Below are 22,975 nucleotides of genomic sequence, written 5' to 3' on the forward strand. Positions count from 1 at the left end.
ACTTACTGCATTTACCCTCTCTGTTCATTCACCTCACACTAATTTTCTTGTACACCATATGTTGTACGTAAGTAAGTTAACACATACATAGAAGAGATTACACACTGCACACCCTATTTTAGTTTACAGGGAAATTCCAGCTGATTTCAACATGCAGTTGTAATGCTCACACACACTACCCTTGACTTGTCAGTACCTTCCTGAAGATGTGGCATATATCATCCCACATGATACAGCTGTATTGTAAGGTGTCTGCTGATGCACATGTCACAATGTTTCATACAATAAGTAATCAAATGCATATGCCCATTACTTTTGGGATGATGAACATCAGCTGACACCTTACAACAAGGCAGAAACTTTTGGGATGCTATTTGGAGTATGTTAGGATGTTCAACTGCATGTTGACATTGGCTGGAATTCTCTGCCCATGAATACCTGGTAGCCTCACTGCTGAAAACATGGGACTTTGGGTCACATATCTGTCTTATGAGAGACACGGCTGGCTTTCTGAGGTCTGTTCTTGTTGCTGCTCTGAAGGTAGATCCTGTCACCCTACCACTCCTTTGATCAAACCAAATTCTGGACTTGGACTGTGCTTGGGTCTCCTCCTCTACAATATCACTCTGAAAACATGGCAATCCAAACAGTTTCTCATTTACATTGCAAGATAGCGCACACACAGTACACGTGCACATAACATGGTAGATCTTAGATTTCAGTCATTAGTAAACAGAATATGTTATGTACCTGTTCTTCAGTGACAGTCAAGTCCTCAAATATTCCTTCTGCACGCTCTTGTAATTCAGCCAGGTTCAGGTCTCTTGCCTTCTTGTCATACAGACTGGTAAGGGGTTCAGGTAAATCTAGCTTGACAGCCTTGGGTACATAGGATGTGGCGTACCCGCGAACAACTGACAGGACTGCAGGTCTGCAGGACTTCCCATCTTGAGTCCGGCACTGTGAGAGATTTTGGTAGAACTGTGTTTGTTCAGCAGCAGTCAGGGGTGGGAAAGATGGGGGCGCAGAGGTACCCTTGGTGGAATTCCCCTTTTTATTTTGTTGAGTATGGTTGAATATGATGTCCTTGCCCTGCAGGTACTCCACATTCTTCGCAGCATCCTCACTGGGAGAGGCCCACTTGCATTTTTTGGATGTGCAGCTGATCTCCTCGTGCCTTGCGTTGTTTTTTCCCCACAGACTGAAGAGAACAGCTGACACATGAGAGCAGCTCTCCCCGAGTCCCGCTGTGCAGTTGCAGTGGGCTCCCAGCACAACACCGTCGTTCCTCACCACCACCCATGGCTTTAGTTGACTTTCATTAAGCCTTTGGGAGTGATTAACCTATATGAAATTCCAAAACAGATAAATAAAGGTAAAAAACGCCAGCCACTTTGGTTGAGTACGATCAAAAATACAAACTAGCAAGTTACAGATGCACTGCAGTAGCTATCCAAGCTAAAAAACATGCTAACGTGACACTTCCGTAGCTAGCCAAGCTAATAAACAAACAATGCTAACGTGACACTGCCTATCAAACTGGAATAATTTAATACTTACCCTTGCAGTGATGATGCCGAAGTTTTTGGATGTAAGACTCCACAGTTGAATGTTGTTTACGAAGCCGGACTGACACCATTTGTAAGCCTCCAAGCTTTTGTACGCTCTGAGGGAGTCTCCTGAGTACACTGATGGAAAGCTTACAAGATAGCTGTGGATGTCTGCGTAGCGCAAGTCGGGTACATCGTCTTCAGAGCAGGAGGTTATGCTCTTGAAAAGCACACCGGGTGAATTATATGGGTCGCTTATATTTAATCTCTCTAATTTTGTACTATAAAGCCGAATTTCACTTGAATTAAAATGAGAAGTATACTCGCTCGGTAAGAAAACACTGGCACCGGTGGTCATGTTGACTGCCAAAATGGTGGCTCCCAACCAAAAGTCACGTGACCGCAGGAGCTCTATTACTTTGTTGCCTAAGCCTTTAGGAAACTGTACAAATATAGCAGAATACAAACAGTGCCCGGATGTTTCTTAGTGAGGGATTATGACTCAGTGGAACAAGGTGTGAAATATTCGAGAGCGCTCTAGTGTGACAAAGACATAGTGTGTATTGGAAATATCCCAAATAATGACAGTATAGTCAATGTCCAAAATATCGGAAAACAACCTTACAGAAAAACAACAACATAGTAATGTATGTCGAATATAGTAGAAAAAAAGACATAGCATCATTTGTTGAAAATATCAGAAATGACGTAGTCTAGAATGCCAAAAATATAAAAAACACATATTATAATATATCAAAAATATCACACAACATAGTACGTCCAAATATTAGAAAAATATATACTAGGTCGCAAATATCAGAAAGAACAACATAGTAATTGATGTTAAACATATTTACAAGTGAACAGAATACAGTAGGTCGAAAATATCAAAAGAACGACATGGTGTATTCTGTTTAAAAGACATCTGTCAGGGTATAGCATCGAAAAACACAGAACATCTGTAGCCTATGGTTTATCGAAAAATATGGACGTAAAAAAGTCAGAAATTAAAGATAATTAAAAATATTTTTTCTTTAAATCTTCAAAAGTGTTGTTTTAGAAGATCATTAATATGTGAATTGATTTTGGTAGCACTTTATTGGATTACGTTATATAAGTTGTTGAACTTTTTTGCAGTGTGTCTTTTTTCGGTGTTGCACTTTGAAGACGGTCCCTGCGCAGTCTCTCTCCTCCGGTTGCAGATAGACACCAAAGTAAGATCTCCGACGTTTTGTTATTAATTATTGAACCAGCAAATTCAAATCTGCCAATTTCCAACGAACTACTTGCATGAAAGCTTCATGTCCGTCACCATTAAAAGGTGGGCACAGCAACACGATGAGGGTTAATTGGGTTTGCTGTGTGAGGAGGGAGGAGCCAGTCGGAGCTGCGCTGAGGCACCGAGGACATACCCAACCTGGGAGGTGGAAGTTAAATCCGAAACCAACATACCTTACATGACACAGCGCATTGTGAGGACTGTCCGGGTTTGATTTTGGTCACACATTCAATTCAAAGGTGTAATAATCTTGAAATCATCACTGCGCTTTTTCTAAAGTCAAGACAAGGAGCGAACCTGGCAGTGTGTGCTTCCCTGAAGAGGACTGTGTCTAACCTGCACAGGTAAGATCTCCAAAACACTCACAGCTGCATGAACCAGAACAAAAATAATAACATCTGCGCTGCTAAAGTACGAGCTAATGTAGTTATAATAGCAAACATGCAGAAACCCCCTATAACAGGAGCATTACCCCTGCCATATTGTTAAATACAGTTTAACCGCAGCTTTAAACCAACCTTAAGAGTGGTTATTTTAAATAAGAGTTTACATTATGATACAAGTTTTATTGAAACTGTGGCATGCTATCTTTGGGTAATGATGAGTGACACAGGTGTGCTGAAGGTTTATTACTTTAATGTTATATTGAGAGGGATCATTTCAAATGTAACTTTATTCTCAGTACAGCATATCTGATAGACCAAAGCACGTGGTTATTACCATTCACAGAGAAAGGTGTTCCCTTGTTTTGTGCTGCTGTTAATATTTGAAATAGAGCCTGAATTTACTGGCTTGATTTCACTGAACTGGATAGGAAACAAGGGCATAAACAAAGAGATAAGATTCAAAAGGAAACGAAGGGACAAGAACAGGCCTTTATTTTTGAAGAACAAAACTCAAAGAAACCCATCCTTATATTAATGTTTCATAACATGCTGTCGCTCCACACTGGTGGCTTTTGTACCTGTTTGGGATGCATGTCCTGCCACTGAATCAATACACGATGTCCTTTGGGAACAATTTGTTTTTGCCTATACATTGTTTGTACAGCAGATTGCCTCTTCAAATCCCTGTGGATATCTGTGTTGTGATCGATGAAAGAGAGATGCTCTCTACTTCTCTAATGAACTGCCAACAAAGTGCCCGGCACATTAGAGCTGTTGCTTAGTGCAGCCAATACAATGTCCGCATCCCATAGCATCACAGGTAGCTGTTGTAATTAAACTCTGAGAAGTAAAATATGTAAATCCATGTGGATGCTAGGTTAAAAATGCACTCGTCAGAAATGTTGAAGAATAAAAGTAGCACATTAAATACAATCCTGTTTGACATTACTGGTTATCTGCGTCAGCAAAAAAAGAAAATCCATATTGTGAATCCCTAACTCTTCTGAGATGGATTACACTGGTACAAAAACCTGCGTACTGACCAGCCTGTAAATAGCACGTTTAGTACAATGAATGGAAACTCAATTTCAACCATTTGCTTTATTAACCACGAACATAAAGAAAGTCAATCAGTGTCATTACTATGTATACCCATGTCTTCTAACCTTAACCTTTCACATGGACCTGCAAATGTTAAAATGTAACACAACTTCAGTGGGAATCTATGAATTATTGATGTGAGGACGCCATACTTGATCTGAAACTTTCCATTTAACTACAAAACTGCTTTTTTCTTGAAATGATATTGAACACATTAAAGTTTCTCTGCTGCTAAATATAAAAATAATTGTAGGAGAAATTATTTGGCACGAGCAGGCGAACCGTTGCTCTGGCACCTGGGGCTTAAAAAAGGCACATGTCGTCTTATGACCATCAGTCCGTGCACATCTTTCCCCCTGAAAGGCACGTAGTGATTGTGACAGGAATGCAAAGTAAAGAGGCCGTGGTTCTTGAAAACAGCCTTACTGTGATGTGTCTAGTTAATGATCCACAGAGCAACGGCTGCTCAGGATGAAGACAGGGCTCAGAGTATGAAACACGGTTCCATTTGGTTGGTCGTTTGAAGACGGATGAAGATGACCCACTGAAAAATGCTCAATTTTAGTTGATACTTTTGATAACTTTCAGTTCTCTTGCATAAAAGCACATGACTCACAATGGAAGAAACAGATGGGACGTTGGATTAACCAGAATAATCACAACCAGACGCATATGAAGGACTCGTACAGGAAGTCACAATAAAAATAGTTTTAATACGCTGTCTACTATACTGAGCCCGACCAAAACACAGCACTCTGTTTTATTACGTAAACATTCCCTCTAAGTGTTTGAGGTGAGTCAGAGGGAGCTTTTATATTTATGACCACATGTGCTCTCATCTTCACCTGGCTCAACCAAGATGAGGGTATTTGTCACCTCAGATCTGTTTCAGTGCAACGTAAAAGTGATATTGATTTAAAATGTCATTAGTCAAAAATAATCCAGAATCCAATGTAGCAGAACCATAAATAATATGTTCAGGCCACTGTGACTACTTCTCTCTTGATTTATTACCTCAGATTGTATGAGAAAATGTTTCTACTTCTCTCTTGATTTATTACCTCAGATTGTATATGAGAAAATGTTTCTACTTCTCTCTTGATTTATTACTTCAGATTGTATGAGAAAATGTTTCTACTTCTATGTTGATTTATTACTTCAGATTGTGTAGAAGACAAGATATTTCTAAATGACTTACTCTACTTTGTTTTCCAGGTATCAGCGGCTGGTATTAAGGATGCCCTTGTCCCAACATCAGACCTGGAGGTAACCCCACGTTGTCTGTGCTATTGCCCCCCCCCCCCCCCCCTGCACCCCGCAGCGGAGATGGTGCACTGGACAACACAGTGGGGGACATGTGTCTGTATCCAAACTCTGCTGGCCTTTGCCTTGGCCAACTGTCCCTCACTTTACCCCAACCCTGTCAACTTCACTGTGGTTTACACCATGCCGTTCTTCCAGGCCAAGGGTCCTATCCAGAACATAGTCAACAACTCGTATTACCAGGAGGTGTATGTCGCCTCTAAGAATGTGATTGAAGCCGTCAACAGAAGCTTGGAGAAGGTGTGGGAGCTCCGCACCGGGCCAGTGGGAAGCCCTGAGTGTCGGGTTTGTGATATGTGCGACATCGATAAGGATCCAAACTTCCTGGAGGACACAAACAATCAGGTCTTGCTGTTGGATACCCTCTTTATGTATTTATACTCTTGTGGAAGTTCCCAGTATGGTGTATGCCATTTCCACCTACTTAACTCAGATGGAGAGCCTCCTTCTCTTTCAAAATGTTTGTTCAGGAAGGTTACAAACTCTGCTGCCAACTGTCCTGACTGTGTGGCCAGTCCTCTCGGTACCAAAGTCACCATGGTCGAAGAGGGTCAGACTGTCTACTTCTTTGTTGCCACCACAGTCAACGACAGTGTGACCCAGCGTTACGGAAGGAAATCTATATCGGTGCGTCGACCGATGGCCACGGAAGATGGTTTCTTCAAGGATGTGCGTGGCCTGACTGTCCTTCCAGGCTTGCGGAGGACATACCATATTGAATATGTCTACAGCTTTTTCACTCAGGAGTTTGTCTACTTCGTCTCAGTTCAGAGAGAGAGTCCAGATCAAGAATCCTCTCCGTTTCAGACTCGTTTGGGCCGTCTCCCAAGGAATGAATGGGAGATGAAGAGGTATCGTGAGGTGATCCTTGAGTGTCGGTTTGAACCAAAGCGCCGACGGAGGAACGTAGCCAGTGAGCCCTATAAGGATGTGGTGTACAACGTGGTCCAGGCAGCACATTTTGGCAAGGCAGGCAGGGAGCTGGCAGAGGAGTTAGGGGCGGAGGAGGAAGATGACATCCTCTATGGGGTTTTTGCTGTTACTGATGACAACGGGGTCCCAGAGCACGACTCAGCCCTTTGCGCCTTCCCAATGGATAATGTGAACAAGGCGATAGTAGATGGGGTTGACGACTGCTGCGAGTCTGGACCAGAGCAGCTCTGTAGAGGGCTCTGCCATTTCCAGTCCTGTGAGAGCTGTCCACATGAGGTGAGCCCATCAGTCTGCTAACACACATCAACTTCTAGGTGATTTGTTCTACTTTGAGTTACGGCCTTTTGATTTTATTCAAGGCTAAGGTCCTGTCTAGATGGTAATTCTAGATTTACAAAGACTTGCTGCCCAACCACCTATCCGAACCTTAAACAATCAAGGTCAAATCCTAACCTTAAACATTTTGCAAGGGTTTTACCAATTGAGGGTTTCCATACAGACACAACCAAAGCAATGTTGTACCATACTGACAGACAGGTGGAAATCAAAGGAAAATTCAGTTGTGTGCGTGTCTGATTTGTCAAGGGCTGGCAAGTATGTGGAGTCTACTGGATAAGATCATCCAATACATTAATCACTTCTATAAAACTCACTCAAGATAGAAAAAAACGGAGGTATCCAGGTGAGCTGCACTCATTCAAATGGAAAACTATTTGCTGACTCACGGTGAAAAAATCTTGGCAGGGCCTGTTCAAAATCTTACCATGTGGGCCTTGAGCATTAAATGATCTTTTCTCTTATTATGTGATTTGTAGTGGCTGGATGAAATCATTTGAAACCATAATTTGCTCGACAATGGCTGTAAGTGTTAAAAAATGAACCAGCTTGCAGGCAAAAAATTAAAAAATCATACATAAAAGAAACAGACACTTTTGTTAGGATATATCACACAGGTTGCATGCAGATATAAAGAACACAATATACTAAACACTTTCCACACATCAATCAGAATCTTTGTGGTAAGTGGCACTTAAACCTCAGTCCCATCAGTCCTTCCTAATTTGCAGTTAAGCTACTATTGTACTTTGACAAAAATGTATTGTATCTTCATCAAATGATACCCTAAAAAGAGGCACAATTCAATCGTACATCTTGTATAAATGGACTGACATTAAAGCAGAAAAGAAGGGGAGATGCACTCCTTTTTAAAGTTGTTAGGCAAGTCAGAGAATAAAAGTCCCCTGACAGAAAACCTGTGTGAGCAGAAAGACTCAGCAGAAGTAAACAAGTGTTTCTCATGCATCACATATTCTCATGGCTAATAAAAGAGTCAATCAAACGAGCGAGAGGAATGTGAACCTTCCTCTCCACATCCATACCAACATTAAATCAAAGCAATTACACTTTGAGATTGTAGAAAATAAACTTCATGACAGCTTGTTTGGACATGAAGAATTAAAATGCAAATATGAAATGCAAAAGAATAAAATAACTAAGTAAAGAAAAAAGGAGTTTCTCAGATCTAATGGGTCTGATCAAAAATGATGGTGACAAGGATAAAACCCTCCTGTGTTTTTTCCAGATTATTATGAATACAAATCTTTTAGTTTATGAAATACTGTAAACATTGCTCTGGAGCCGGATGACTGTGCACATATATTTTCAGCCAAACATGATGAAATGAAACCAAAACGTTTTACAGTGTCACGGCTCCAGCTGTGTGTGGTTATTGTGTTCGTCACTGTTTACTGTCTGCAGAGTATTGTCGTACGTAAAGATGTGCTCAAGGAAATGATTTTCCACTTTTGGAAATAGACTTCCTTCTTTCTTCCCAAGAGTCAAATGATAAGATTGATAGCACTCCCCTATACCTGTGTGTTGGAGAACTATGAAGCTCAAGGCAGGAGACTGTTAGCTTAGCTTAGCATAGCATAAAGACTGGAGACAAGGGAAACAGCTATGCTAGCTCTGTGCAAAAGTACAAACAAATATCTGCCTTGCTTCCAACACATCTAAAGCTCACTAATGAACAAGTAACTTCTTATTAATCCATATAAAAACGTATTTGTTAAAAATACAATTTGTGGTTTAAGTGTGGAGTATTGTTTGTGAGGTTGCCACACAACCTGCAAAGTTTCAAAAATCAAGACATAACACGATGATAATTATTAGTAAGTGCTGGTATGTGGATGATTTAGCTTTGGACGGAGCCAGGCTAGCTGTTTCAGGCCTGCTTTCTGTCTATGTGCTAAGCTAAGCTAGCTGCCTGCTGGCTCTAGCTTCATGTATTCATCTTACTCTTGGCAAAACATCTAACCCCATAGGCTACTTGTGGTGAAACCATAACTATCAGAGTCATGAACTGACAGGAACGCTTTGCGACCATCGAATAGGAAAGGTGCGTGAGGTAAACCAAACATTTGCATTATGTCTTCTTTGACATGACTTTATCTACATCATGTGTTAGATCATTCAAATTACAGTAGGCTTAAAAAGGAAGTGACATTAATGTCATCCGGATCCAGCCAACAAAAAAGTGCTAACAGAACCCCCTCCTCAGCATTCAGTGAGCCCTCGCTGCTAAATCCAGGAAAACTGATCCTTTTAAGGCCATTTGTATGTACAACTTCAAACCCCTTAGACTGTTACTGCATTGGTTACTTGTGTCATTCCTCGTGGGAAACTGCTTTCTTTCTCCCGATGATATACATATTTCTCATAATGTTATTTTTTATGTTGTCTTTTTGGTAGCTTGTAGGGAGGAGTGGGAGTTTGTGGTACGACGTTTTATTCCCTGATAACTAAAAATACTTCTTATCAGTTTGAGAATCTACATGTAGTGACATTCCCACAACTGACGGGCTGTTTATCGCAGTTGCAGCTTAAGATTTTGTCCGTTGTTCAAGGTTAAGGCAGCCTGACAAAATATCAGTGGTTTTGATTTTATCTGATGGATTCATAGTAAATGGACATTTTGGAAAAGGTATAAACAAACATTTAAATGGAGTTGGATTGTTCTCTTTTGTATTTGCCTTCAAAAGAACACTTCTCACTTTACTAGTGAACGTTTTTCTCTTGAGGTTTCCTCTGTGTTGTTGCTTTTGGCTGCTGGTCTGAATTTTGAGTAACCTCTTGCCAGCGGGATTGTCCAAAAATCTGAAATCCTGGTTCTTCCGTTCCTCAGCAGTTCAAAGCAACTTTCGTGCCAACAACGTCATCTTGTTGTCCCACAAAAACTATGCTTTCGTTTCATACTCCTCTTGGGTTTGGAGTTGAATGACTTCAGTCAAAAGCAATGCTGTTTGTGCTTTAACCCTGGGCTTACATCATGAGGGGGAGGATTCCATCACTTTATTCGAAGAATGCTTATTTCCCAGTTTCCTGTTTTGCCCTTTATTTGCCAAGAAGAAGTGTAATTTTTCAGTTTGTATATCTGGTCCTGAAGCTAATATCCAGTGTTTACATAGACTCCCTTTTACTCAAACAGTGACCCGCCCTGCTCTGTGTTTACAGCCAGCAGGCAATCTTTCTGGCAGCAACGCAGCACATAACCATTTATCATGGCCTCTTAAATTATGAAATGATGTTATCATGGCACATTCACGTTGTGCTTCTGATGTGCCAGAGACATTATTTATCATGATTAACCTGGTGACCGGCGCCGCTGATAGCAAGTCCTTACAAGCTGACAGCTGGGCCTGTCTTACTACAGCGATACATTTGAAAAACATAAAATATTATCATCTGAGAATTTCATTTTTGCACATGCCTGATCTGAGCTGTCAAACTCAAGGTCAAATTATTGGCTTGTTCCTACAGACCCATCTCCATGACAACGAAGCATGGGTGGCAGGCTTAGGCCATTTAAGCGGCATTGGGGAGAAGTAAAATGAAGTGCACCAGCTGCATGTGGTTGGGCACCAGCCAAAGAAAGTTTTCTAGCATGCAGGGCAACATATTTGGCACTGCTTTAATGAAAGGCACCATAGAGGGCATTTTCCCCATTTAATCTACCTTATGGGCATCCAAGAGGGCAGTTTTGTTGTGCTTTTGTTAAACACGGAGGCACCTCAGGGCCAAGGCCAGTATTGATGTGTGCTACAGTTGTGAGCCTTGCACTGGGAAGGTTTTTTCCGTGACTTAACATTGAGTTTGGATTGTTTGGTCTAAGAACTACGTATTTCCATGGTCAATAAAACATTGTATACTTAAATGAACTATATGTTGACCTTAACAAATGTCTATATCTGAAATCAAATGAGGCCAGACTTCTCTTTCTTCTGTTTGTTCTTTGTTCCTAAAGGCACGCTGCCTGGTGTTGACCTTACTGTCAACGTAATCCACATATTGTTGTCAGAAAAACTGAAAACAAATATTTTTCAGTCCAAATCACAAATATATTCACTTTCATATTTAATACAATAGAGAAAAAGAAAATTGCAATATTTAAGAGGCTGTTAACAACATTTTCTGCCAGTTGCTTTAACAAATAATTATAAAACAGGTCGTCTGCAAGGACTACTCGATGAATCTACGTAGAACTGTCAACCTAGTTCAAACCTGTCATATAAAACTATCATAAGAGGTGTTGAGATTCTTCCTCATTGTCTAATTTCCTTGCCCTCTGCTGCCTGTGGCCTTGGTACTAGAGCATGGAGAACAATGCCACATGCAGAGACCATCCTACCATGGTGTCAAAGCCGTACTACAGAGTGGACCTCTTCAACAGGCAAATGACGGACGTCCTGCTCACATCTCTGCTCGTCACAACCATCGAGAACAAGACCGTGGCTCATATCGGGACCTCTACTGGACGCCTGCTGCAGGTAAACTGCATGATTTACAAAGAGATGACATACTTTTTTATCAGCCGCTCTCGTTATTTATACTGAATACCAATAATTGTATGTTGTGTTTTTTCGGCAGCTTGTATTGACACGATCCAGCCCTATTATCTTTGCCAATTACTCTTTGGTAGAAAACCAGAGGGTGTCTTCAATTGCTGCCGTTTACTCAACAGAGTATCTCCTCTTTGTGGTCGGAGACAAGGTACGTCAGTTATATCATGAAATGACCATAGAAATGATTTAAATAAATAACAAATGTGTACAACGGCTCTGTGGATATCACTTTCATCTGAGTGGGAGGCTCTAGGGGTCAAATTTCTTCCCATAAACCAAAGACATGCCGGTCGGGTTACATTTCAATAACAAATGAGTTGGGAGCGTGAGGGATTGCCTGATATTGACCCCATGATGCTCTGGAGACCTGTACACAGTGTTTTTCTGCGTTCTACCCGGTGCATGTTGGGATATTTTGCAGCCCCCGTGACCCTGAGAAGGGGCTGAAGTAATTTATTAAATCAATAAACTTAATACGACTTTGCAAGGAGAAGCTGGACCTGGATCAGTAATCACTAAGGTCGTGTGGGACAAGTAACACATTTTTGTACTCTGAGACAGTAGCACCAGGATAGGCATATCATATGACTGTTAAACAGCCTGGTGCTAAATGAAGCCCAGTATTTAGATTTTAACAGCCAAGCACTGCAATGCACCACTCCAAAATGTAAGGGGGTCTTCTTTGGCCAATGTTACACCCTTCACCAAGTTTTTAAAGGTTGCACAATCCTGCTAACCGACTGACAAACAAACAAACAAATTGAAGTGAAAACATGGCCTGAATATTTAACCTTTTAAAACTGTTCCGTCTCTGTTCCAGATGATCCAGGTGCCCCAGAGAGGGCCGGGTTGTCAACACTTCCTGACGTGTGCGATCTGCCTGACAGCCCCTAAGTTCATGGGCTGCGGCTGGTGCTCTGGAGTCTGCTCCTGGAAGAGCGAGTGTCAAAGCCACTGGAGGAACACGTCCTGCCCACCGGGGATCACTGGGGTGAGGTTTGTTCTGTAATCCAGGGTACAAACGTCTCTTGGTGCGACTAATAAAAACAATTGCAAGTCAAAGTGGCACTATATATTCTGCTTTATTGACACAGTTCTCTCCACGGACCGCTCCTCCTGATGGTCAAACAGAGCTAACGGTGTGTGGATGGGAGTTCCAGTCACCTTTAAGACCCGCCATCACATCCAGAACCCACCAGATCCGACTGGGGCAGACTGCTTGCACTGTGATTGCGGTCAAAAGCAATAACACGCAGTAAGAATCCTTGTTATTTTTCCAAGTAGAACCTGTTGTAGTTATGCTGCAGAACGTTTAACCTTGGGATTTTCTTGCGCTGTTAAAATAATAAAAGAAACATCTGGTTATTTACTTAAAAAAGGAGAAAAAGTGCAATAGTTTTTTAAACTTGAATGTCACTGGTGTTGCAGTTACTCTATTCGTCACTGACACACTTATTTGTGGTGCTGCTCTTCAGCTTGGTGTGTAAGATTCGTTCTGGGGCCACTGAGCTTTCCAGACCAGTTAACATTACAGTGGAGGTGCATGAGGGCAAGGTGGAGGGACGCTACGCTATTGACGGGAAGGCAGAAATGCCAGGATTCACATTTGTGGTAATTCTTGCCATTACTGATATCCTCATTACAACAATCTAATCTGCTACCACTTTTCAAAGTCATTTCTATACCCAATAACTTTAATTTACTGTCCCGCCAGGTTCCCAACATCACAGATATCCAGCCAAACTATGGGCCTCGTGTCGGGGGAACACTCATCACAGTGACTGGACCTCACTTGGATGCTGGGAAGACGAGGAGAGTCACTCTCAATGATGTTCCCTGCCCTATAAAGAGGTTTGGAAAGACCTATTTATCATCGGTGTCCATTACACTAGCCTCAGCTTCTGTGTAGTGTAATTATGGTTTGGGAAAATACAGACTGACTCCTACACAGGTCATGGCATCCAAACACTGACTCAGAACTAAAGTATTTGGTACTTTTTGAAACATGCAAAAGACATTCATTTATGGCATACTTACTTGTTATGGCTTGTAATTCCCATTCCTCCGTCTCTCCACAGAGTCACAAAGCCCAAAGGCAATGTGTCCTCCATCATCTGTCTGTCCCAGCCTATCTCTGAGGTGAGGGACGTCCCTCTGAGTGTTTTCATCGACAAGTCTCCTGTCCTCACCACAAAGGTGTTTTACTACAAAGAAGACCCGATGATTACAGCCGTGCTGCCTGACTGTAGCTTCGACAGGTACGCCACACTGTGACCTCCACCTCTCATCTTTTTCTCCTCTTGCTCATATGACACATTCAGTTGTAACATAACATTTCGTTATAGTGTATATTTATGGTAATACCTATTTGTTTTACTTGAAATTGAGTATTTTTACACTGTAGTATTGCGTCTTTAACCTAAGTAAATAATAAAGAGTTCTTCTTCCACCTCTGATGAAAATGTGACCTCATCTCCCCTTTGTCTGGACTGCAGGGGGTCAAGGATTGTCATCTGGGGGGAGAACCTGGATTCTGTCTACCGGACCATCATCCGCTTCAAACCCAACGAGAGCCACTTGAAACCTGTGACAAGGGTACAATGTTCATTATAACATTAACACAGACAATATTCTTTAAGTCTACGTACCGCCATTAAAGTACGAACACACTGTTTTATTTCAGGAGTGCATCGGTAAGTCTTTGCCCACCAGGATGGAGTGCGTCTCCCCGGTGTTCCTCAGGGATGAGACAGAGGAGGGAGAGCTTTCCTTCGACATGGACGGAGCGCTGGGACTCTGGAACAAAGAGTTCTCCTACCACCCGTACGGAGAGCCCATACCTTTTGAAACAGAGGGACACGTGCTGAATTTGTACCCTGGCTTTGACGAAGTGTCACTACATGTAAGAGAAAGCTCTGAGGGTATTCGGTTTTGAATTCCTGACAAAACACGTTAATATCTTTCCTCATTTCCCCTCTCTTTGCACAGCATCAGAAGCTGAATCTGGTGAGCTCCTGTATGACCATCATCATGACGGTGGCAGGCGTTGATTGTGATGCTAAAGTCCTGGATAATGAGATCACCTGCAGGATCCCCAAGAACATGACCATCCCCGGTGAAGGACTGCCAGTGAAGGTGAATCAGGCGGGAGGTTTAAATGATGATTAACTGACTGTCTTACCTGAACTCAGCTTGCAACAGGAAGCAACAGGAACAACCTTCATTTTTTTTCTCCATCTATTAACAATGGGATGACGGTTAAGCCTGGTACCTTGTGTTAAGAGTGCATGGGGAAATAAAAACTCATCTGGAAGAAAACTTTAATGCTTTTATTCCTATTTAGAACATCTGGCAGTAGCTCTTCAGCCTCCTGTGGCAAAAATAAGTACTACAACTACAAAAACTCCTGATGCCTCTCTACCTCTCCTTTTTCTACAAAATAAGAAAGAAATCTAAAAGAAATGATCCTGGCAATTTTTTTAAAGCCTACAAAAACCTGTATTCTCCATGTCAAATACGAAAAAATTAGATAGATGAGAAGAAAGTAAGAAAAATAACTTGGACAGAAAACGGATAACCAGAATTCATTTTCTCATTTCACTCACAGGGCCGTGATATATGCAAAAGCGGAAAAAGCTCCATATATTTCTAGAAAAGACCCCACTTTGCACATTAACTTGCATTAAAAGCCCAAAAGTAAAACTTAGGTAACATTTTTTTTTTTCCTAATAATTGTTTTTCATGATAACTGTTTTTCCAGATCTCTATCAACGGGCAGGTGCACAACGTGGGTACGGTGATGAGGGTCAGCAACCACTACATGGTGGGCATTGTTCTGGGGATCCTGACGGCTCTGGTGGCCGGGGCGGTGCTGGCCTTCGTTGTCATGAAGCACTTGAGGAAGAAGAAGAAAGGTGGGCTCCTCTCTGTAACATGGACCTTGGTCAGACAGTCACACAAGTCTTTCAACTAGAACATCCCTGGTTTTGCACGGGATGTACATGTGTCCTTCTTCTGGGGTTGATGATTTAAAAAGGGTTGTCAAATATTTTTCAGCCTCTATGGTCGAGAGCCGTTTGAACCACAGTGCTAACCGCTCTGGGACAAATAACACGGAGATGTCGCCCATCGGGGACTACAGGAGAGGTGACTATCTATGCTGCACTGTAATAATGAACTGCTAACGACACACATACCTTAATGTACGAAAACATGTGTGTTAAAATAAATAAACGCCTTTCTCTGGATTTCTATCAGTAGTGTCCCTAAGTCCTCCGACCCCGATGGTGGGCCCGGTGGTTTTCCCCTGCCTGAGCTACACTGCATCAGGCCTCGATCCCACCCTCACCCCCCTCATGCCTTCAGAGAAGATCTGCATCTCCAGTTTCCGGCCCGAGCTGCTGGAGGAGGTGAAGGATGTTCTTATTCCTGCTGAGATGCTTGTTGTGCAACATCACCGGATCATAGGGAAGGGTGAGGAACTCCAGCGCCTCCACCTGAGACAAAATAAACGTATTATGGGACTTTGTGTTATTAGAGAGCAGCAGCAGTAGAACTGTTTCATTCTGTTTTTTTTCCTCCTGTAGGACATTTTGGGACGGTCTATCATGGCTACCTCACTGACCAAAACAACAGAGAAATCCACTGTGCCGTCAAGTCTTTGAATAGTGAGTAACATCCATATATATACTATATTTCTATGCACCATAAAGTATTTTATCAAGGCAGGACAGGCAAAAAGATTGTTCATACGCTAGTCAATGTCTTCCCTCAGAGAAGTAGGCAGAAAACATGCAAACACAATTCATGGTGTTTCTTTTATTCAATTGTGTCAATTTGCCTCTGTACTTTTCTCCTAAATCCACCAAAAGTGAGCATTTGATAATGCCTCATTGGCCTAGTCAAACAAATAAATGTCAGAAACTTGTAATATAATTTTCTTAATGAAAGCAATAGACATGGGAAAGGTAATGATGATATCCATGAGTACGGTTGTTTGACCCTTCTCACCTGAAGTTTATGCAAAACAAATGGACTTTTACAAGACAGTAGAAGCACTGACATACACCAGACGTTACAGTGTAAATCACATCTATATTCCTTAGAGTTTTTTTCCCCTTCATAGCCTGAGCTACAGAACATCCTATAATCATGGTGAAATTAAGGCTGTTTGGTACAAAAGGGAAAATTCTTTCAGTGAAATCCTTTAACTCTACAATATCTGGAACAAACTCCCAGAACCCTGCAGGTCCGCTGCTACTCCTACTACTTTTAAATCCAGGCTGAAAACATTTTTTTTTGCCGCTGCTTTTAGTTTAACTGTTCTTATCTAACACTGCACTGTAACTTTTATTCTGCATTATAACTTTTATTCATGTTTAATATACCTGTTGTGTTTATTTAATTGTCTTTGCTTTTTAATGACTGTTTTTAAATGCCTTTCTATAATGTGTTTATGCTGCAACACTTCTAAATGCTCTTAATGTCCTTTATTTTTCTAAAGCACTTTGAATTGCCTTATGTTGAAAGGTGCTATATAAATATACTTGCCTTGCCTTACAATGAAAGAAGATCCATTGTTCAGATTTAACAAAGTTAGCATGGATTTAATAAGATGATGCCTCATTCCATATTTCAATATATCATTTCAGAAAACGTAATACTTTAATGAATTTAAAAAACTGGGCTTCCAGAAACTCTCTTCCTTTAAATTGAAGCACATAATGTTCATGTGTGTCATCAGGAATAACAGATGTGGAGGAGGTGGAGCAGTTTCTGAAGGAAGGAATCATAATGAAGGGTTTCCACCACAGCAACGTGCTCTCCCTGCTTGGCATCCTCCTGCCGCAGGAAGGGCTCCCACTGGTGGTACTGCCGTACATGAAACACGGGGACCTGCGTCACTTCATACGCTGCGAGAAGAGAGTGAGAGTCCTTCATTAAGACCCATCTATCAAACAATGTCCATTTTCAACGATTTTAAATTGTGTGTTGTCTTTGTTGGTGGGTTTGGTTTAGAATCCCACTGTTAAGGATCTGATTGGCTTCGGGCTGCAGGTCGCTAAGGGGATGGAGTATTTGGCTCAGAAGAAGTTTGTTCACAGAGATCTCGCTGCACGCAACTGCATGTGAGTCACTGAGATGCGCAAAGAAAGCAGCATTTTATCAACCGCCATTAGGGTCTGAATAACCCTTTTGTTTAGCGTGGGGAGATGTTTCGGCTTGTCACATTGCAACAAACTTTGATTTAACTTTTCCTGCCTTCAGGCTGGACGAGTCATACACAGTGAAGGTGGCAGACTTTGGCATGGCCAGAGACGTTTTTGATAAAGAGTATTACAGCATTCAGGATCACAGGAAGGCCAAGCTGCCCGTCAAGTGGATGGCCATCGAGAGTCTGCAGACACAGAAATTCACCTCCAAGTCTGATGTGGTGGGTAAAGAAGAACGATACTGAACGATATTTCCTGGACAGCACAAGTCTCCCTTAGTTCTCTTCACATTGAAGCACATCATGTTGAGCAGACTCCAGCAGATGGCACTGTGACACAATTGCTTCACAATTGTTTGCCACATTCAGTTTAGTCTTGTTGAATTAATTAACAAGAACATGATTTATATATTATAGTAGATAAAATACCAACTTACCAAACTCAACTCAGTGAGTGTGCTAGCAAAAGATGACTCAGGCTTATTCCAGAAATCAAAATAAATACACAGCCATTCCTAAGTTCTCCAACCATGAATATGTATGTAATACCTGCATCTATCACAAACAAACTGAGACTTACATATTTATAAACTAAACCATTCTGACCGTGCAAAGATACTCTGAAAACTAACATAACCAAACTTAAAAGACAAAGTCAAAACTTGAATAAAACAAACAATACTTAAAAGCCAATAAATATTTCAACCATATTAATATTATGTGAACTAATAGTGCACTATTGTTTGTAATAATTTAGCGTGTAAAGCCACTTCCTGGTAGCTTAAAGCTGTACAATTACAGGCAGAACAATGAGAGGAAACATTTGGGTTTCACAATTATTTTCCTCATCCAACATCATCGTCTTGTCTCAACATTTACCTTGCTCCAGTGTATGTATGAGTTCAAAGCTGTACAGTTTTGGAGTGAGAAACCAATCAATCCATAAGTGTTCCTTTCAAAGTTTATGGATTTCCATCCTTTTCTCTAAATGTCTGCAAAACACAAGAAGTGTGTACAGGTGTTCTGGTACTAGTAACGTTTGCCTCTCCTGACGCAGTGGTCCTTTGGTGTGCTGATATGGGAGATGCTGACAAGAGGAGCGAGCCCCTACCCAGAGGTGGACCCTTATGACATAACACATTACCTACTGAAGGGCCGGAGGCTCCCCCAGCCTCAGTACTGCCCGAACCCTTTGTAAGTAGTAGCATTGTGTTGCTAGTTTTGATGAATAAGTCCGAAGAATAACTTTAAATTAGTCGCGTTTGCTAAGTCTGCAAAATGTAAAACTCCACATAATGGAGGGCTAGTTTAGTATGAACACTACTATAATAACAACATAGATTTACTAGAAGATGGAAGAACAAAGTCCATGTAGTAGTAACAAGATTTCTTAAACGGTCACTCAGTAAAACCCGTAATTTGTCCACTATGTTATTCCAACAGTTACGCAATGCAGGAGTTAATGTGTATGTCTACAAAACACTTTAAAGACTTTGTCTGTCACAATACCACACACACACACTGGTCTGACTTTACAAAGGAAGAGCCAACATGTGTTTTGCCATTTTAATGATAAATCCTTTGGACTGTAAGCTGTTGCTCACAAACTTAAAGATTGATGGAGAATAAATCAACTATTCAAACCCCTTGACTCATGAAAGGCCTCATTGAAAAGGGTCTTCCAGGGACCAATGTGGAAGAAGAACATAGAGAATAAGAGGAAGAGTCGCTAGCTTAACCAACGTTTAGATTGATACCGCTTATGTTTGGGGAGTACATTTGAAGCTTTAGCTAACAGAAGGTTAGATTAGCCTAGCATAAAGGGGCTAGCTGTATCCCCCTGTTTGCTAGCTAGCATCTGCCCGAGCTAACAAAATTCCCCTACCAGATCCTCTAAAGCGAAATAGTTGACATGGTTATATGTGGTTTGTTCAATCCCAATAAATGAAGTGTTGTTTCACGTGAGTTGAGTTATGTAAAACTATTTCCCTCTGTCCCTGTTTTTTCCAGGTATAACATTATGCTCCAGTGTTGGGACCCTGATCCAGAGTTGAGGCCCAGCTTTGCTACGTTAGTGTTTGCCGTCTCCACCATACTGTCCGGCCTGGAGGGAGAACACTACATCAGTCTGAACGTCACCTACGTAAACCTGGACCAGCCGAGGCCTTACCCGGCCCTCACAGAGTCTGCAGATGAAAACGACTCCACAGATGTCGAAGACTCAGGCTCCATCTCTTCCTGATCCACTTCCTCTTCCTCTCTCGACTTTAAATTGGTATCGATGCTAACAGCGGGGGCACGAAAAAAACCTCAACCAGGTCGCAACAGTGTCTCCTACAAGTCAGCATCTGAAACAGACATGCTGTGTACTGTTTATGTGCATGGAAGTCAAGTAAGATGCTTTAGGGAGCAAAGCACACTTTTGGGCAGCCATACTGAAGGGCTGTCACTTTGCAACCATAGATGAATAAAGTTTGAGCTTCCACTCTCATTTTAAGCTGGATATACACCGTACGGTTTGCAGCATCTTATTGCCCCACTATTGGTCCTATCTTATCCCTGAACACAGCTTAGCCAACAACACCCAACAAACCTGAAATTCAGTTTAAAATTGGTGTTCGATCTCTAAAAATGGGTTAAAATTGTTAAACTGTATTTATGATGCGTTTCTTTACCACCACTCAAATCACTTTTAAATATACAACTCAGCATTCATTCATTCCCACACAGTCATACAGAGGCGTAGACTGCCTTACAGAACACCACACTTTGACTCACCCAGCAATTCGGGGTTCAGTATCGTCCCCAAGACCACTTCGACACGTTCAAGTGACTGGGGAAATAACCCCCTACCAGAGGACGACCGTCTACCTCTTGAGCAACAGCTGCCTGTACAGTGTATGCCCAGCTTTAAAATAATTGAATAGGCATTTCATTTCTGTTGTATTTCTTCGTCTTCAGTCGTACTTGCTTGTTTAGATAGAGAAAATAACAAGAGGCTAATACACATTACACTGGTTGGCTTACCCAGCCTGCAGGTTAGCTAATTACCTAACAAGGGTTTAAAAAGCAGAGTTTCTTCACATTAATTGAAGTACAGGTTTTCAAACACAAACTATTGTGGAAATAAAGAACAGGCTTGGGTTGCATAGACTCAAATCTTCCTCAGCACTGATCTTTTTGCGCCCAGCAGGAGTCTTCTTCATATATCTGTTTCTTTCTTCCTCATCCAGTGTGGACATTATAAATGCAAAGCTAGTTCTTCCATGTCCAACAGGGTTGACTACGGTATTGAGGAAAGATGTTACATAAAGCAGAGCATTTATGTAATTCAGTGGCCCATTAGCTTTCTTTTACTTACAACATAGAGTACTGTTACAGAGCCCATTCGTGCATATATGTTTAGACATTCACACATATGCTTTTAATTATTTTGCGGTGTAATGATTGTTCTGTATATTATGGATTACAATGTTAGACACAATATCCTGAAGGCAATCTGACGTCACACTGTTGCTTGTATTTCTGACACAAATGTCTTTGAGATAGTGTAATAAATTAAAATATTTATTTGTTTATAGATCTCTTCTCATTCTGTGGACTTTAAGTAAATATGTGGATTCATGCAAAACATGGTAGGATGATGGATATCAAGACGAGGGTGTACAAGTTAAACTACAAATGGAAAATTACAAATTCTTAAGGTTCTAAAAGAGTACAACCTGTAATCTTGGGCCTGAGATAAAAGCCCTTATTACTTAAAAAAAATATGGATTTGATTATTTGGTTACATTATCAAAGATGAATTGATATTTTTTTCAATTATGTCTTTAAAAAATGCCTCAAACGACTCCATTGTTATATCCGTGGCTTAGTGACATCACTATTTTTTAATGTAGTGTTACTTCATAAAACACAGCGAGGGAGGTTGATGCTTCCAAGGATGTATCAGGCTGCTGTCTTGTGTTGCTTTCCGCACTATATGTCAGCATTGTTTGCCCTTGAAGTCCTTGAAAATGTTGACAAGTCGTATTTTAACGAAAAATAATAAAAAATAAATGAGAAATTGATAGGGGTCTAGAAAAGTAGGTGCACTGAGGTATAAGCCCTTATTCCATTAAAACAAATATATAGATTTGATTATTTCATTACATTATGAAAGATTAATTAATACATTTTTCATTTACGTCTTTTAAACATGCCTGAAAGTCTCCTTTGTTTGCCTCCGTAACATAGTGACATCACTATGTAACACTTGTTTTAATGTCAAATGTAGCAAGGGAGGTTGACGCTTCTAAGGATTTATCAAGCTGCTGTCTTTTGTTGCTTCCCCCACTAGAGGTCAGTATTGTTTGCCCTAAAAGATGATGATCCATCCCATAGAAACAACCAACTCTTGATGCAGCATTAGGTATTAAATGCAGAAAAATGCCTGAGCAAACGGACACTTTTTCAATTAAACGAGTTGAAGAAACAGCCAGCAAAAGATAAACAATCTGTCAATCTCACAAACAAACCACACTAACGCGTCTCCAACATACAGTAGCAAGTCCCAGTGCTGTAAACAGACGTCACACACACAGCGAGGACACTTCCCCCACAACAAAACCAGAGTCAAACAAAACCAGGGGGAAATAAACATCATAAAGTTCTCTCTAGTTTCATGCTGCCAAGAACAAAAGTCAATCCCCGCGTGATGGGGCCTTTCATATACACACAGTGAGAAAATGTCAAAATGTGTGTGTGTGTGTGAGGCCAAATATTGCAATGCAGAGCCCGCAGGATCCAAAGATTCAAGACAGCCATGATCCCCCCCCCCCCCTTTCCTCTCCTATTCTCTGTGTCTGTTGTGCCCTGTTGTATTGTATGGGCTATAAAAAGAGCAGAACCTGTGAAGAGTGCTGCTGTCAGCTGTGTGACCAAGCTTTATAGATTTAAAGCTTTATAGCTTTTCTCATGAGCGGTGTTCGGTTTCCTTCCTTTTAAAGACGCCCTATTATGCCTCTCCTGTAGTGTGTTATACAGGTGCATGTAAATGGGCTGCAAAGGAAACAACCCCAAAGTTAACTCTAGAGGGAGTTTCTGCCTGAAACGCCTCCATTGGACTCCTTATGTTTAACTTTCGTAACATAATGACATCACCTTCTATTGGTTAGCGCTCCAACACATTGTACATGATAGGATAAGGGGCGGGACATCTCTCTTAGCGGTTGACGAATCACAACACAGTCGGCCAGTTAACCAATCAGAGCACACTGGGCTCTGGTTTCAGACAGAGGGTGAAAAGAGGT

At 41.3% G+C, this 22,975-nt stretch overlaps 2 protein-coding genes across 3 annotated transcripts; one reads left to right on the forward strand and one right to left on the reverse strand.

Annotated features, from left to right (window-relative positions):
• Window positions 1-22: 22 nt before the first annotated feature.
• LOC134883232 (uncharacterized) lies at window positions 23-1,951 on the reverse strand. Of its 2 annotated transcripts, XM_063911513.1 has the most exons (3): window positions 1,561-1,951; window positions 751-1,344; window positions 23-626 (listed from the first exon to the last, which is right to left on the reverse strand). In XM_063911513.1, exons 1-3 carry the CDS (start codon window positions 1,906-1,908, stop codon window positions 219-221), a joined length of 1,350 nt encoding a protein of 449 aa, XP_063767583.1. In that variant the 5' UTR covers window positions 1,909-1,951; the 3' UTR covers window positions 23-218. The 2 variants fall into 2 exon arrangements, with proteins under 2 accessions (XP_063767583.1, XP_063767584.1); XM_063911514.1 differs by having other exon boundaries at window positions 23-1,344.
• Window positions 1,952-3,003: 1,052 nt separating this feature from the next.
• Window positions 3,004-21,266, forward strand: mst1rb (macrophage stimulating 1 receptor b). Its single transcript, XM_063911481.1, has 21 exons — window positions 3,004-3,173; window positions 5,532-6,848; window positions 11,222-11,398; window positions 11,499-11,621; window positions 12,294-12,464; window positions 12,568-12,728; window positions 12,949-13,084; window positions 13,188-13,324; window positions 13,552-13,731; window positions 13,969-14,068; window positions 14,157-14,375; window positions 14,462-14,608; window positions 15,234-15,387; window positions 15,530-15,619; window positions 15,731-15,946; window positions 16,060-16,140; window positions 17,217-17,398; window positions 17,492-17,601; window positions 17,741-17,906; window positions 18,742-18,878; window positions 19,695-21,266. The coding sequence occupies exons 2-21, from the start codon at window positions 5,643-5,645 to the stop codon at window positions 19,924-19,926; spliced, it is 4,125 nt and encodes a 1,374-aa protein (XP_063767551.1). The 5' UTR covers window positions 3,004-3,173; window positions 5,532-5,642; the 3' UTR covers window positions 19,927-21,266.
• Window positions 21,267-22,975: the final 1,709 nt, after the last annotated feature.

The sequence above is a fragment of the Eleginops maclovinus genome, chromosome 20 (genome assembly GCF_036324505.1).
Source record: "Eleginops maclovinus isolate JMC-PN-2008 ecotype Puerto Natales chromosome 20, JC_Emac_rtc_rv5, whole genome shotgun sequence".
Lineage (NCBI taxonomy): Eukaryota > Metazoa > Chordata > Actinopteri > Perciformes > Eleginopidae > Eleginops > Eleginops maclovinus.

Coding starts and splice junctions, on each gene's coding strand:
- LOC134883232 (XM_063911513.1), bottom strand. CDS start 1,908: ATGACCACCGGTGCCAGTGTTTTCTTACCGAGCGAGTATACTTCTCAT. Junction 1,345..1,560: donor TCGGCATCATCACTGCAAGG/GTAAGTATTAAA, acceptor AATTTCATATAG/GTTAATCACTCCCAAAGGCT. Junction 627..750: donor TGACTGTCACTGAAGAACAG/GTACATAACATA, acceptor CCATGTTTTCAG/AGTGATATTGTAGAGGAGGA.
- mst1rb (XM_063911481.1), top strand. CDS start 5,643: ATGGTGCACTGGACAACACAGTGGGGGACATGTGTCTGTATCCAAACT. Junction 13,325..13,551: donor GTTCCCTGCCCTATAAAGAG/GTTTGGAAAGAC, acceptor GTCTCTCCACAG/AGTCACAAAGCCCAAAGGCA. Junction 14,376..14,461: donor TTGACGAAGTGTCACTACAT/GTAAGAGAAAGC, acceptor CTCTTTGCACAG/CATCAGAAGCTGAATCTGGT.